Source organism: Mesocricetus auratus, unplaced genomic scaffold, assembly GCF_017639785.1.
Source record: "Mesocricetus auratus isolate SY011 unplaced genomic scaffold, BCM_Maur_2.0 Super-Scaffold_2245, whole genome shotgun sequence".
Lineage (NCBI taxonomy): Eukaryota > Metazoa > Chordata > Mammalia > Rodentia > Cricetidae > Mesocricetus > Mesocricetus auratus.
The window spans coordinates 42306963-42322626 of record NW_024429180.1 but is presented as its reverse complement, the minus strand read 5'-3'; the positions used below and the strand labels follow the sequence as shown (position 1 = coordinate 42322626).

Sequence of the window (15664 nt, the reverse complement as noted above, 5' to 3'; positions counted from 1 at the left end):
GGTTATGACTGGAGAGCATTGCACTGCTGTGTCATGTTGACAAGGGGTCAGTTGTCTGGTTAGTTTTTTGTTTTTTTATCAGCTCCACGTAAGCTGGGGTTATCTGAGAAGAGGATAAACTGATAAATGCCTCTATCAGATTGCTTATAGGCAAGTCTGTAGGGCATTTTCTTGATTTGTGATAGATGTGGAAGGACCCAGCTCTCTGGGGGTGTTGCCAGCCCTGAGCAGGTGGGTGTCGGTGGTATAAGAAAGTAGACTGAGCAAGCCATGGGAGAGCAAGCCAATAAGCAGCATCCTCCATGGCCTCTGCATCAGCTCCTGCCTCCAGGTTCCTGCCTTGAGTTCCTGCACTGGCTTCCTTCAGTGATGAACTCACTGAGCCTGAAACCCACCCACTGGCTAGAGTGGCTGGCAAGAGCGCTCACATGAGTGCTTGAGATTTGAACTCAGGTACTCATGCATGCATGGCAAGCCCCAGAACTGTGCTTTTAGCATGAGCTGTTAGAAGAGCCAAAATCCCTATAATCAAACTAGTCTCACTATTGTTCAGTCACACGTGAGTTTGACTGCAACACCATTGATCGCCTTATATACCACATTTGGACTCCCTAAATCAGTCACAGCATATCAGTGCTGGGCAAGATGGTAATGGAGTTCAAGAAGTGGTCTGTATGTTATTGGATGAGCAGTTTTGATCAGCATTTGTCATTTTGGCATCTTTGGCATTTATTTGTATATGCATGTGTTTGTGTATGTGTGTGTGTGTACATGCATACATACATGCATGTGTGTGCATGTGTTTCCTAGCATGTCACTTAAAACTAATGAAAGAACTTTGCAAGATATATGAAAAGCTAATGGAGACAAACAGTCATAGGTAAAGCTAAAATGTCACTTATTAGAATCACAAGAATTGAAAATACAGACTAATTAGGAAAACTACACAATACAATAATGTTTTGGTGGATCTAAGAATAAGTAAGCAATGTTTAGTATATGTGGGTATATGGCACCTTCTGTTACATGATATATATTTTCTGATTTTTGTTTTGTGTATATTTTTTAATCAAATGACATTGCTTGAATAGCTCTTTGAAAATGGAATGGGTTGATGTGGTGACTTGGCTGATCATTGAGGAGCTGGAACTTTTACCCACTGTAAGTGTTCGAACCATTTTCCTGTTTCTCAGAGCATGTCCTGCACCAGAACGCTAGAGCTGATATAGCCTAGCTCCTGCTTTTTGTTTTCTTTTCAAAGAACTTCTTTAAAAACGTAACTTTTCTTCGGATTAAATTGATGAATGTGACAATGAAGTTTTTTGCAGACCCACCCTGTCTTGAGCTGAGGGACAAACTCCTCACCAACCAGCTGTGGGTTATGCTGGTGTTCACGGGATAGTGACCATGTTCCAACTCTTCCTTCTCAGATAACAATTGAAAGAGACAGTAATGAAGATGTGAGTGACCCCAAACATGGCAAGGAGGACCCAGACAACATGCCCCATGTGGGCGGCAATACCTGGGCTGGTGGAACAGGTTGGTAATGTGGATTCTCCTGAGTTTTCCAGATTGTCTTGAGTCTGTCAGGCGGGCATTCTATCCCTGAGCTAGCTGAGGTGCTGGCTGCCCTGCTCAGCCTCTCTTACTCTGTGTTCTCTCCCTCTGTTCCTGCTGCATGACATCAAGACATTCAGAAAGCCTGGCCTTCGAACCCCACAGACTCTGCTTCACTTTGACCTAAAGCTGTGTCCTCTGCCTCATAGAGACTTCATTAAGGTGGAGGAACATTATTTGCTTCACGAGGTCATGTGAAAGATTAAATTAGTCATGAACTTAGAGCCTGGGCAGAATGGCTGGGCTGAGAGCAGTCGTTGGAGTGTTGGTCCCCTCTTTCAATTCCTTGCCTTTGGAATTCTGCCAGAAATTCACAACGAGTTCTTGAACAGCTACCTGGGGAAGACATGGCTCTTGCCCACATCTGAGAAGGGAGTGTGTGGAGGTACACAGTTTGGAGATAAGGTTGGTGTGCTTTGCACTGATGGCTGGACGCCATTCCTTCCTCTTGGCTGCTCTCCTAGACCATTGTTCCCAAGCTGCCGTCTTCCTCTTCCCTCCCAGCAGCTGGAGCAGACACATCTGTTGGAGCACAGGAACGGGGCCAGACTGCGCACTGTCTGGCTTATCTCAGCCAGGAGAAGTGCTGGCACAGCTCAGGCCTTCACCTTCCCTTAGGATGGTCTGCGCCTCTTGGCCTTGAAGGCCTTGGCAGGAAATGGGTTTCTGTGCTGAGACAATATGCTATCAAATAAGCCCGGGACTTCTTGCCTGCTCTGTTTATTCATCGAGCATCAGCTTTAAAGAAACGCTATTTTTAGGAGTGTCCTTTGATCTGGAAGTTAGTGTCAAGCCAACAATATTTAATCCATATGGAATGCGCTGTGGAACAAGCTGGCCAGATGTCAGCTTCCCAGCAGTGCCTCCGCAGAGTAAAAGTTCCATTTGTTATTAAATGTGCATCTACTTGCTCCAGACAGACGAAACGTCCTGTCTGATTCCCCAGCTTGTGTCTTTCAGCTAATCAAGGCTCCTGGGTGCAATGTGTCTTTTACTGTCTGTCACTAGTGCCCTTCAGAATTCTCTACATTAAACTTAACTCTGTGCCAACAAACCATTTGGTTCTTCTCTGTCATCGTTGTTTTCTTCCCCCTGTGTCTTATGGGCTGGTTGTGAGAGTCCAAGTTCAGCTATAAGCATTTTTCATTTAAGTAATATGAATTTAAAGTTCTGTGGGATGGAGAAAAGAACTCTTTCCTTATGCCCTCTCCATCCCAGCTGACGTCCCTCGGGGCCACATGACCCGTTCTGACCACCACTCACACTACCTCTAAGAGTTGTGGCTCCCCTCCTCTCCTCTCACCGAAATGAGTAGGAAGCATTCTGCTAGGTCATGTCCCACCCATCTTCAAAGACTACCTCCATCAGGGAGCGGGTCAGGCCAGACACAGCTCTCCACCCTCAGCCCCTCATCACTGCCCACCAGCACTCCCCTCCGCCACACACTGGCTGGGAGTGGAACCCAGGAATCATACATAATGTAGGAGGAATTTTCCACCACTCTCTTCCAAATGAAATAAGATGTACCTGATCAAAAGGCTAAAGTACTATGGACTGATAGATGTTACTGCCCTTGTGGTATTTCTCCAAAGGAAATGACCTACCTGAACTTCCACAAGGCAAGGAGTTCATGCCAAGTTCTCATTTTTAGTTTATTAGACAAATCAAAGCCCTAATGGGGGAGAGTCACATAATTTAACCAAAGTCTAAAAGCTTTCAGTTTTCCACCATATGAATCTAGAAATTACCTCACTCTCGTGTCACTGGACTCACATAATTAGCATAAGGGCAGTCACTTACATAGCTCTTACTGCATTCCAGATACATTCCCAAGCAGTTTAGTTTTGTGAAAATCCCACAAGGCAGGGAATACTATCCTGTATTATAGATGAGGACTGAGACACAGAGAAGTTAAGTGATTTCTCTGGAGATCTTGCTGTTGAAACCAAATTCAAACTCAGGCAGTCTGCCTTAATTATGCAACTAGTTTATAATACTGTGCTAGACTGTGCAGTATGGCATTGCCTCTCCAAAACTGGATTCTCATTAAATTCACAAATTCCATCTGAGTAAACAAAGGGACTAGTTGCTGGTGTTCTAAGAGCAAAGATAGTAAGTCATTTATACAAAGGCCAAATGTAACCAATAGATGTACACATTTGCTTTGGTCAATACAATAACTTAAATATGACCATATGTGAAACCAAGCATTCCTCTGTAATTGACCAATGTCTCTACCACCTTATAATGCTTCCTACCTGGCCTAACAGGCATCTAACTTTCATCTTAATGTAAATACCTCATGCAGTATTACATGACGTGTACTTACAGGCATGTAAACTTGACCTTATAATGAAAAAATGTTCTCAAGCTAATGATGTTTATCTGTTGTTCATTATTCAAAGCTGAATGCCAAAATCTACATAATAATTGACTTCAAATCTTGGCTTCCCAAGTGATAGGAGGTCACAAAGAAGTCATTTAATCTCTCTGAACCACTTTTATTCTTTTCAAAATGAAAATTTATCTACAACTTAACTGTCTTGGTATTTTATGGAAAAAGAGTTGCCCCTCTAGTTAGCGGATGTGTTGTATCTGTAGGCACTGTTGCAGAGCGACTCATCTAGGACAGAAGAGCAAAGATACCCCAGCCATCGACCAGTCGATAGGGAACAGTATTAAAGGGCTATAGACAGGACACCAAAGCATTGGTTCCTATGAAGTCGAGACATCAGATAAAGCGTTCAAATTGAGTTTGAACTGAACCTTGGAATATGGGTGGATTGGGATGGATGGAAGAAAAGGACGTTACCCTTATCAGGAGCGTCTTTGTGTTCAGGTGAAGGTGTTTGAGGTTTTAATTACTGGTTAGTTCAGTTAGTGTTCCTCACAGGACTGTCTTTAAGCCACGATCTGACTTTTGTTTTGCAGCCAGGTTCTAGACATAGCAATTATGTCCCCGTGTTTTCTTTCCAGGGGGAAGAGACACTGCAGGTCTTGGTGGCAAAGGGGGTCCTTATCGTCTGGACGCAGGCCACCCGGTGTATCAGGTTTCTGAGGTGGAAAAAGACGCAGTCCCTGAGCATGTCAAGAGAGCTGCAAGAGAGATGGCCCAGAGAGCATTTCAGCAGAGGTGAGTGTGCCTGGTGCATCTGCAACAGTGCAGGTGACTAGTGCGGGCATGCGCTCACACACACACTCACAAACACGAATGTGTGTGCACACACACACAAACAAACGCACACGAGCACACACATACACGATGCTAAGTACAAGGCACAGGGACTGAAAAAGGCAAAATCTCTGGTGCTAACATGAGACCAGGCCTATACTCATTCTGGATTTGGAAATAAGAAAACAGACCGTTTTAGAAGGAAAGGAAAACTAAAAGCAATCACCAGGGCAGAATGTGTGTCAGAATGGTAGTGTCAGTGGGGAGAGTACCCAGCTGCCTGTCTTGGAGCAGCTGGAGAGAGATGGGCAGTGGGTTTTGGTAGATAGAGAGGTCTTGTCAGCAGGCTGAGCCTGGAAATCCAAGCCAGGTGAGCCTTCAGGGTTCAGATGCGCCTCGGTTGCTTTGGGCTACTCGGATTGGCCCCCACTAGAAAGGAAGAATCCACAGGATAGGCATTTCACGAGAAGTCCACAGGTGCCTTTCACCAAGGAAGTGAAAAAGTACCATAGCAACAGTAAACACCCTTTCAAGCTGAGGGACACGCTGGCGGTGTCAGGGGCAGATTTCCATTTCTGTGCCCAGTGGAAGGAGCTGGGGGCAACTAGACAAAAACACACTCAAGTGTGTGTGAGTTTTGAAACCCTCCCACGCAGGGCATCTGGTATGCTATCACATGCTGTGCTTACCCATCCTACAAGCAAACAGCAGAGAACAATAGAGACAAAACTTCAGGTCCCGCCTGGCACACCCTCAGGAAAGCCTACGAGCCTCAGGACCACGTGGTACAGCAGGTAAATGAGGCAGGTCCGCTGTACACCAGTCTTGCCCTCAGCATGGTCACTGGCTCCCCTGGGACCTTCAGCAGGGCGGCTGCTGTGTCCTCAGTGTGCGTGCTTACTCCCTGGAGAGGAGCCTCCCACTCCCTTCTCAGAGAAGTTGTCAGGGTGGGTACCTTCCTAGGGATCAAAGTGGTAGTAAATTCTCAGAAAACGTGGGAGGAAAGTTACGTCCTAATGAAGTCTTACCAGCACTAAAATATTGCTTGGCATTTCTTGTGACTAATAAAGTTTCCTTTGAGAAAATAACTAGTAATTAGGCATGCGTCATCCTCTTCAATTAATGAATGACTTTTTATCATACCCCAGCTCTCACAAGTAACTACCCAGTCTAATTTGCCTACATGGACATACAAAGAGCCCTGACACATGACTGCTCACGGGAGATAGAAAGGCCTCACAGCAGCACTTAGCCATGAGAAAGGCACCTCTCCTCTGGCTGCCACTAGAATAAGAGCCTACAGGGGGGAAAGGTCAAGGGTCATCTGTGATCCTAAGACAACTGAATGTACTGACTATAAGAGAGGGGAAAGGAGTAAGAGGGAGCCTTTGTCCCCGACTCTGAGAACAGCTCAGCCAAGGAGAGTCCCGAGGGGTAAAGGGAGGGTGTAGGCAGGGTGTAAAAAGGAGAAAATACAACATGCAGAGATCCTGAGAAAGACCGCACAGCCAAACAGGAGAAACATACTCCTTTAGAAACTGCCAAAATGTTGTCGTTAACCTTTTATTATGGACCTTTTCAAGCCCAAAATGGAAGTAAAGGAAAACACATGAACCCTGTGGACCCCACCCCCAATACCATCCACATTCCCCACTCTGGGTTGTTTTGAAGCTAATCCAAGATATTATCTTGTGATAAATCTCGCAGACTGTGTCTCTGCACATACGCACTAAAATAAGACAGAGTTCCCACAGACCCGCACTGGAGCCTTTACACACATGCATTTTTACAGGAATAATTCACTGCCGTCATCTGATTCCTTTCCGTGATACGGTGAGGCATGTGCAATGTCAGATCCTGATGTGCTCCCAGCTGTGACCACCCTACCATCCTGTCACTTAGCTTCTCTCCACTGGCTGTCTGAGAATAAGTGACACACATGTGTATTAGGGGGCCAGTATCAGCTGTTTGTACTTGTCCTTGGTATCTGTGGTGGCCTGGTTCCAGGTCCCCACTAAATACTTGATTCTCTTCTATAAAATGACATACATGTGTGCTTTGTGTCATTTCTAAAAGTATTTATGGCACATCAGGCCATGTTAATAGTTAACGAACTAATGTTTAGTTAACGGGGAAAGATTTGTGTCCCTGGTTGGGACTAAGCAGTCCTCACCATGCGTTAGAAGTCTTCTGCAGTGCAGAGGACCTAGTGCGACTGATGGGGTCCTCACAGCATTCAGTTAGCAGTGGTTTAAGCCAGATATTGGCCCTGTACATTAAGAACCGATCAACTGAAGCTGACCAACAGAGACAGCAGCAAAAGGCTTGTAGATTACATAGAGAAACGTCACCGAGTGAGTGACAACTGGGAAGTGCCTGTGCACACTTAGAAGAGCTGTCTGGTGTGCTGGCCACCTACCACTGTTTGCATAACTAATCAGCCTCACACTGTAGATCCTGGCTTATGTCTGCCTTCCTCATACTTGACTCCAAATTATAGTATTTAAGTCCAGCCTATAGAAAAAGTAACATAAGGGCTAAAATTCCCAGACTCTTACATAATGATAAATATACCCTTTAGACATGTACCACACCAACAGCATGCTGTTTGTCTTCATTGGTTCCCCAATGGGAAGCATCTGAACCCTGCAGCTTTGCTGAAAGGGAAGGAAGCAGAAACATGTTCAGGTAGTCTGAGGGGCCTGAGAGTAGCAGCAGTGGGAAGCTTGTCTAAGCCAGAGGCTGAAATCTCATGCTTTATTACTGCTTCAGCCTTCAAGGTTCAGAGCTTCTCGTCCACTGTGGACATCTGAGTGTTCTTTGTGAAGGCTGACATAATCTGAAATACCATGCCCAGGTTTCCTCGTAATTAAAGTAGCGTGTGATGTTTGGGGTGCAAGATGATGGTTCCAAAGACAGCTGTAGAGCTAAAGCTAATTCTGACCTCTCCAAAGGCCCCTCTGCTCCAGGTGACTTCCCAGCTGCCGGAGTCCTCTTCTCTGTGTGTTCCCCCCTTTTGTTTCCTTTCCCACCTGCCCCCCACGACGACAAGCTCTGTCCACTCATTTCCCAATCAGCACTAGTCTGAGTTCTCTGAGAAGGCACGTATTAGCTAGGCACAAAGGAGGTACACGGTCTATCCTACAGTGTTCATTGTGCCCAGCTTTTCACTGGGGATATGACCGAACCTAATGCAACTTACAGAGAATTCGGAGACTGTCAAAATGAAACATAAGAGGTATTGTTAGGAGGCAAAGTCTCATACACACACATTCCTTTTTATTCCTTAAAAGGGCATCTTGGCATGTCACCTTGGGGGGTGGCATTTGGATATTACAGTGGCCTAATCTATATTTACCTTTTGATAGCCCATGCTTTCAAAGTATTACATAACAGCACGTATTGACTGTCACTCTGTGCCAGGCACTGGGCTGAGTACTGGAAACTCAAAAAGTAAGATGTGGTCCTATTACATACATACATGGAGTTCTGAGCTTCCGACATTCCGATTGTATTTTTCCCAGTGTTTTGCCTAAGAATGAAGAATAGAAATCATTTATTCTCCCTCATTTGAGATTCTTCTCCCAACCTCAGGTGATAAATATGCTTTATATGTAATTCCAGCTATGCATACAGGATCTATGTCTGCACATACACACACACAAAAAAATTTTAAACGATTGTGTCATGCTTAGACTTTTGAGAGATGGACTCCTTATTCCTTTGTTCTGGTATCAGCACCTTCAGTATTTACAGACATGGATGGAAATGTGTGTTAAATTAGTGCACTGTGGTTATCACTTAGTGAAGGGCCCTCCTACTCAGGGTTTGCTTCACATGGCTTTGCTTTGTTTTGGCTTTAGCTGTCTATGCGGCCAGAAGGCATCAGATGCCCTGGAGCTGCAGTTGCAGGCAGCTGTGAGCCACCTGGGGGACTGTTTGCATGTGAGAAGTCATCATACATGCAGTTCAGGCGGAGCTGTCCCTTTGTCCTGTTTGCATGCGAGAAGTCATCATACATGCAGTTCAGTCAGAGCTGTCCCTTTGTCCTGGGAACAGTTTGTCATCAGTCACCGTACACCTCTGGCATTACCCTCCTTGGGACCTAGGAGCACCACTGGTGACGTCATCTCTTGCTTTTTCTCCTCAAAGTCGGTATGAGTCACCAAGGAGTTGTTGCAGTTCTGTTAGTATGTGAGCACGTGTAAAAGGCTCAGACAAACATGGCGTAAGCAGACATCTTCTCTCACCCTCTGGTTTTAGGCTAAAGGAGATCCAAATGAGTGAGTATGATGCTGCAACCTATGAAAGGTTTTCAGGCGCTGTTCAGCGGCAGGTGCATGCCCTCCGAGTCATCCTGGATAACTTACAGGTAATCTTTCCTTTGTGGGCAAAATCTGAACATTCACCAAAACTGCTGAAGAAAGACATCCAAGACCTTAGCAGCCAAACAGTAAAAGTCATTTCAAGGTTGACACACAAACCATGAATTCAGCCCAGCTGACCTCGCCTTTCTTCCTGTCCAGGAAGCAGTAATTTTACCAGTACCCATCCTAGACAGTGACTTCCTGACTCCACTCAAGGAAGATCTGTGTACATCTCACCTCTCCCGGAAGTTCACAAATAGAACTCTCTCCCTACAAATCATTTTCTGCCTCTGAAGAAGCAGAGGGACAGATTAGATCAGCCAGGGTATACTTTCTCTACATCCCTGTCACCTCCGCTTCCTGCCCTCCCCTGACCCTGTGTCACCCTGGCTTTTAGCTGCTGCACCATGCTCTCAGTGTCTCAGAACCAGTGGACACTGGTGCAGCTTATATATTAAGACACTTCAGTACTTCCTAAGTAGGGACTGTTATGTCTGCTCAGTGTATTCCCTAAATGGCACATATAATATCTAATTATTTTGTCCAAAGAGCAAAGCCTCACCTGGGAGGAGGGGGATGTCCAACTGACCCTTCCTTTCAGCCTACATATCTTTCCCATTGAGTTTTGTTTTTTGGTTGCCTTTAGTTTACTCTTTGGTATTATTCGTTATTGTTCTTTTGAAGTAATGTTTATCACATTTTGTGAGATATTAGAGTATTGTGGTGCAGCTTTAATCCTGTTTTAACCCAAAATCCTGACACTTCTCTGTGTGTGTGTGTGTGTGTGTGTGTGTGTGTGTGTGTGTGTGTGTGTATGCCATGTGTATGCAGTGCCTGCAGAGACCAGAAGAGGGCACCCTTTGGGGCTGCAATTGTAGGCAGTTGTGTAGCACCTGCTGTGGAAACTGAACTCAGTCTTCTGGAGACATTTCCAGCACTCTTGCTGTTAAGCCGTCTCTCCACCCTAAGTCTTCATTTTTTTAAAGATCATAAGTGTGCCAGAGCACAAGGAAACACTCACTTTCCGAGGAAAGAGCTCCGCAAATGATTAACCAGATGACTAATTTCAAAATCTACAGTGTGTAACTGTTCCGCTGAGATAGTCTTCACAGGCCTATGGAATACATATATTATACCCCCATTTTATAAATAATGAAACCGAAGGCTATACAGATAGTGCAGTTTCCTGGGTCATGTGGTCATTGAAGCAGGAGTCTGAGCCCAAAGTCAGACTCCTATTATTTGTCAGGTCCCTTCTTGTGACTCTGTTATTTACATCCTAAATGTAATTCTTTTTTAATTAATTTTATTTAAATGAAAAACATAGCAGTACTAGTTCCCTCTCCCTCCAACCCTCCCATTCCTCCTACCATCCCTGCATCCTACAACCCATCCACTCCTCAGGGAGGGTGAGGCTTCCCATGGGGGATCATCAAAGTCTGTCACATCATTTGGGACAGGGCCTAGGCCCCCCCCCTTGTATCTAGGCTGAGGGAGCATCCCTCCATAGAGAATGGGCTCCCAAAGTCTATTCGTGCACTAGGGATAAATACTGGTTCCACTGCCAGAGGCCCCACAGACTGCCCAAGCCTCCCAAGTGACACTCATGTTCAGGGGTCCTGGTTTGGTCTTATGCTAGTTCTCCAGCTGTTAGACTGGTGTCTGTGAGCTCCCACTTGCTCAGGTCAGCTGTTTCTGACCAAGTTTCCCCAACATAGTCTTGACCCCTTTTGCTCATCACTCCTCCCTCTCTCCAACTGGACTCCAGGAATTATGCTCAGTGCTTATCTGTGGATCTCTGCTTCTGCTTCCATCAGCTACTGGATGAAAGCTCTAGGATGGCATTTAAGGTAGTCATCATTCTCGTTGTAGGGGAAGGGCATTTAAGGTATCCTCTCCACTATTGCTTAGATGCTTAGTTGGGGTCATCCTTGTGGATCTCTGGACAGTTCCCTAGGGCCAGGTTTCTTGTTAAACCCACACTGGCTCCCTCTATTAAGGTGTCTCTTTCCTTGTTCTTCTCTGTTCTTCCCCCACTTGATCTTCCTGCTCCCTCATGTCCTCCCCCTCCTCTCCTCCCCTCTTCCTGCTCCCTCATGTCCTCCCCCTCCTCTCCTCCCCTCTTCCTGCTCCCTCATGTTCTCCCCCCTCCTCTCCTCCCCTCTTCCTGCTACCTCCCTCCCCCCTCCTCCTGTGCTCCCAATTTATTCAGGAGATCTTGTCCCTGTCCCCTTCTCAGGGGAGTCCATGTCTGTCTCTCTTAGGGTCTTCCTTGTTTCCTAGCTTCTCTGGGGTTGTAGAATATAGGCTGGTTATCCTTTGCTCTATGTCTAATATCCATGTATGAGTGAGTACATACCATGTTTGTCTTTCTGTGTCTGGGTTACCTCACTCAGGATAATTTCTTTTAGTCCCAACCATTTGCCCATGAATTTCAAGATGTCATTTTTTCCCACTGAGTGGTACTCCATTGTGTAAATATACCACATTTTCTTTATCCATTCTTTGGTTGAAGGGTATCTAGGTTGTTTCCAGGTTCTGGCTATTACAAATAATGCTGCTATGAACATAGTTGAACACATGACATTGTGGTATAAATGTGTATCCTTTGGGTATATGCCTAAGAGTGGAACTGCTGGATCTTGAGGTAGACTGATTCTCATTTTCCTGAGAAACCGCCATACTGATTTTCAAAGTGGCTGTACAAGTTTGCATTCCCACCAGCAGTGGAGGAATGTTCTCCTTTCTCCACATCCTCTCCAGCATAAACTGTCATTGGTGTTTTTTATTTTAGCCATTCTGACAGGTATAACATGGTATCTCAGAGTGCTTTAATTTGCATTTCTCTGATGTGTAAGGATGTTGAACATTTTCTTAAGTGCCTTTCAATCATTTGAGATTCCTCTATTGAGAATTCCCTATTTAGATCTGTACCCCATGTTTTAATTGGATTATTTGGTGTTTTGGTGACTAGCTTCTTGAGCTCTTTGTATACTTTGGAGATCAGCCCTCTGTCAGATGTGGGGTTTTTTCCCATTCTGTGGACTACAATTTTGTCTTATTGGCTGTGTCCTTTGCCTTACAGAAACTTCCGTTTCAGGAGGTCCCATTTATTAATTGTTGCTCTCAGTGTCTGTGCTAGTGGTATTGTGTTCAGGAAGTGGTCCCCTGTGCCAATGCATTCAAGGGTACCTCCCATTTTCTCTTCTAAGAGGTTCAGTGTGGCTGCATTTATGTTGAGGTCTTTGATCCATTTGGACTTAAATTTTGTGCATGGGGATAGACATAGATTTGCAGTCTTCTACATATCCACATCCAGTTATGCCAGCACAATTTGTTGAAGATGCTTTCTTTTTTCCATTGTATAATTTTAGCTTATTTGCCAACAATCAGGTGTTCATAGGTGTGTGGATTAATATCAGGGCCTTCAATTTGATTCCATTGGTCAACTAGTTTGTTATTGTGCCAATACCAAGCTGTTTTATTACTATAGCTCTGTAGTAAAGCTTGAAATCAGGAACGGTGATGCCTCTAGATGATCCTTTATTGTACAAGGTTGTTTTGGCTAGCCTGGGTTTTTTGTTTTTCACAGACCTTGAATGTTGTTGTTTTAAGGTCTGTGAAGAATTGTGCTGGGATTTTGATGAATATTGTATTGAATCTGTAGATTGCTTTTGGTAAGATTGCCATTTTTACTATGTTGATCCTACCTATCCAAGAGCATGGGAGACCTTTCCACTTTCTGATATCTTCTTTAATTTTTCTTTAAAGACTTAAAGTTCTTGCCATATAGGTCTTTCACTTGTTTGGTTAGAGTAACCACAAAGATATTTTCTATTGTTTGTGGCTATTGTGAAGGGTGATGTTTCTCTGATTTCTTTCTCAGCCAATTTATCATCTTTATATAGGAGGGCTACTGATTTTTTTTAGTTAATTTTGTATCCTGCCACTTTACTGAAGGTGTTTATCAGGTGTAGCAGTTCCCTGGTAGAATTTTTCGGGTCACTTATATAAACCTACATGTAATTCTTATGATCATAAGACATTGTGTACCATCAGCCAGATGCCAACACAATATTCGCTCATGTTCCCTATTGAGTCTTGATGTAAGTTCATAGGGGAATTGTTTCCAGGTAGATCTACTAATACTAAGGTCATAGTCACCAGGCTGCTTAAAAACATAGCTACTGGCCAAAAATGGATGAGGCCTCATGTAAACTATAAAACTGCAGATTGTGGCCAAAGCAAGATTTTCATTTGGCCCCTTCCTGCCACCTTTGGACAATCCTATGTGACTCTGAGTAACAAAACCCTCCAGCTTTTTTGACATTGCTGTGTAATCCCAGTAACCATGGGTGTTTCCATGGTGAGTGTAGAGTGTGGCCAGAAGCCAGCAAAGTGACTCTCCAGAACACAGCTTCAGTCCCACAGATTTGATGCCATTCAGCATGGACTGTTGCTTTTATAATAGCCAAAAGAAATGAAATTACTGAGAAAATAGTATTAAAATTGAATACAAAAGCCAGGTGTTGGTGGGTGGTGAACGCCTTTAATCCCAGCACTCGGGAGGCAAAGGCAGGTGGATCTCTGTGAGTTCAAGACCAGCTTGGTCTACAAAGCGAGTTCCAGGACAGCCTCCAAAGCAATATGGAAAAACAAAAAAAAAAATTGAATACAAAATGCAGGATCCCCAAGGGGGTGGAAACAGGGTCTTTGATGTTCAGGTGAACTTCAAACTTGCCATCTTCCTATCTCTGCCTCCTAAGTCTTGAGATTATAGGTAGTCTCATGACTATGTGTGTTTGGGGGGGGGTTTAACACATGTGAGTGCACTACCTGTAAAGGCCAGAAGTGGGACTCAGATCCCCTGGAGCTGGAGGTACAGGTGGTTGTGAGCCAGTTGACATAGGTGCTAACCCAAGTTGAATCCTCTGTAAGAACAGTAGGTGCTCTAACTATTGAACCATCTCTCCAGCCCCATATGGTGGTAACCTATAAGATAACAAGCTGTAATGCTCTGGTCACTTTAGTACAGTAAGATCACTACAGATTTGATGGTTTATTTCTTTTTGTGCTAAATAGTATCCCGTTGCCAGACTATATACCACAGCTTATCCTGGTTGCTTCAAAGGTTTTGCAGTTAGGCATAAAGCATTATGTGCACATTTTTGTATAGATGCAGGTTTCATGTTGTGTAAATACTAAAGCATGCAGTTACTGGGTCGTAAGAATGAGTTTTGTTTTGCAAGAAACTGCCGAACTGTCTTCACAAGTGGCTGTAACATTTCCACCCGCAGGGAGCGTTCCTCACATCCCCCATCCTCGCCCACATTTGGTGCTGACAGAGTTTTGGATTCAGGCCATTCCTAGGCATAGAGTGATATCTCATGGCTGTTTTAATCTGAAACTCCATAGTGATGTAGAATACTGAACATTATTTTGCAAGCACAGTTGAGCAGCACCTCAATAAAAAGGCATATTGTTATTAAATTTTTGCCCTTTAAATTTTTTATTCTTTGACAAAACAGTATTAAATTTATTCTTTAGCCTTTGTTCTTTTTTTTACATTTTTATTAATGTATTGTTTTACATTCCAATCCCAGTTCCCCCTCCAAGCTGCTCCATGGAGAGGGCAAGGCGTCCCCTAAGTCTGTCCCATCATCTAGTTGAGGCAGGACCAAGGCACCTCTCCACCCCCACACCCTTGTGTCCAGGCTGGGCTCCACTAAGTCAGTTTGTGCATTAGAGTTAGATCTTGGACGCACTGCTCTATTGTCCCAGTCACACCATTGTCACCTATAGTAAGGGAGTCTAGTTTGTCTTATGCAGGTTCTCCATTTGTCAGACCCGAGTCAGTGATCTCTCACTAGCTCAGGTCAGCTAATTCTGTGGGTTTCCCCATCATGGTCTTGACTCCTTTGCTCATATTCTCTTTCCTCCCTCACTTCAAATGTACTCCAGGAGCTTGGCCCATTGATTAGTTGGGGGATTTCTGCATCTGCTTCCATCTGTTTCTGGAAGAGGGTTCTAACCTCTCTGGGGTTGTGGATTGTAGGCTGAGTGTCTTTTGCTTTATGTCTGGTATCCACTTAGGAGCAAGTACATACTATATTTGTCTTTCTGGTTTTGGGTTACCTCACTTAGGACTTTTTTCTAGTACTGTCCATTTTAGGATGTCATTGTTTCTTACTGCTGAGTAGTACTCCATTGTTTAAATATACATTTTCTTTATCCATTCTTCAGTTGGGGGGACTGTTTCCAAGATCTGGGTTATTACAATGTTGCTATGAGCATAGTTGAGGCACATTCACACCACAAGGACATTTGCTCAACAGTGGTGTTGCAGGGTCTTGAGGTAGATTGGTCCCTAATTTTCTAAGAAATTGCCATACTGATTTCCACAGTGGCTATACAAGTTTGCACTCTGACCAGCAGTGGATGAGTGTTCCCCTTTTTCCACATCTTCTCCAGCATAAACTGTCATTGGTGTTCTAGATCTTAGCCATTC

General features: G+C 44.4%; 1 protein-coding gene across 1 annotated transcript in view; it reads left to right on the top strand.

Annotated features, from left to right (window-relative positions):
* Vwa8 (von Willebrand factor A domain containing 8) overlaps positions 1 to 15664 on the top strand; it is a 347144-nt gene that overhangs the window by 312860 nt on the left and 18620 nt on the right. The window contains exons 38-40 of the mRNA XM_040756735.1: positions 1431 to 1539; positions 4594 to 4750; positions 9053 to 9161. Of these exons, the coding sequence (XP_040612669.1) occupies positions 1431 to 1539; positions 4594 to 4750; positions 9053 to 9161 (375 nt within the window). The remainder of the gene's footprint in view (positions 1 to 1430; positions 1540 to 4593; positions 4751 to 9052; positions 9162 to 15664) is intronic.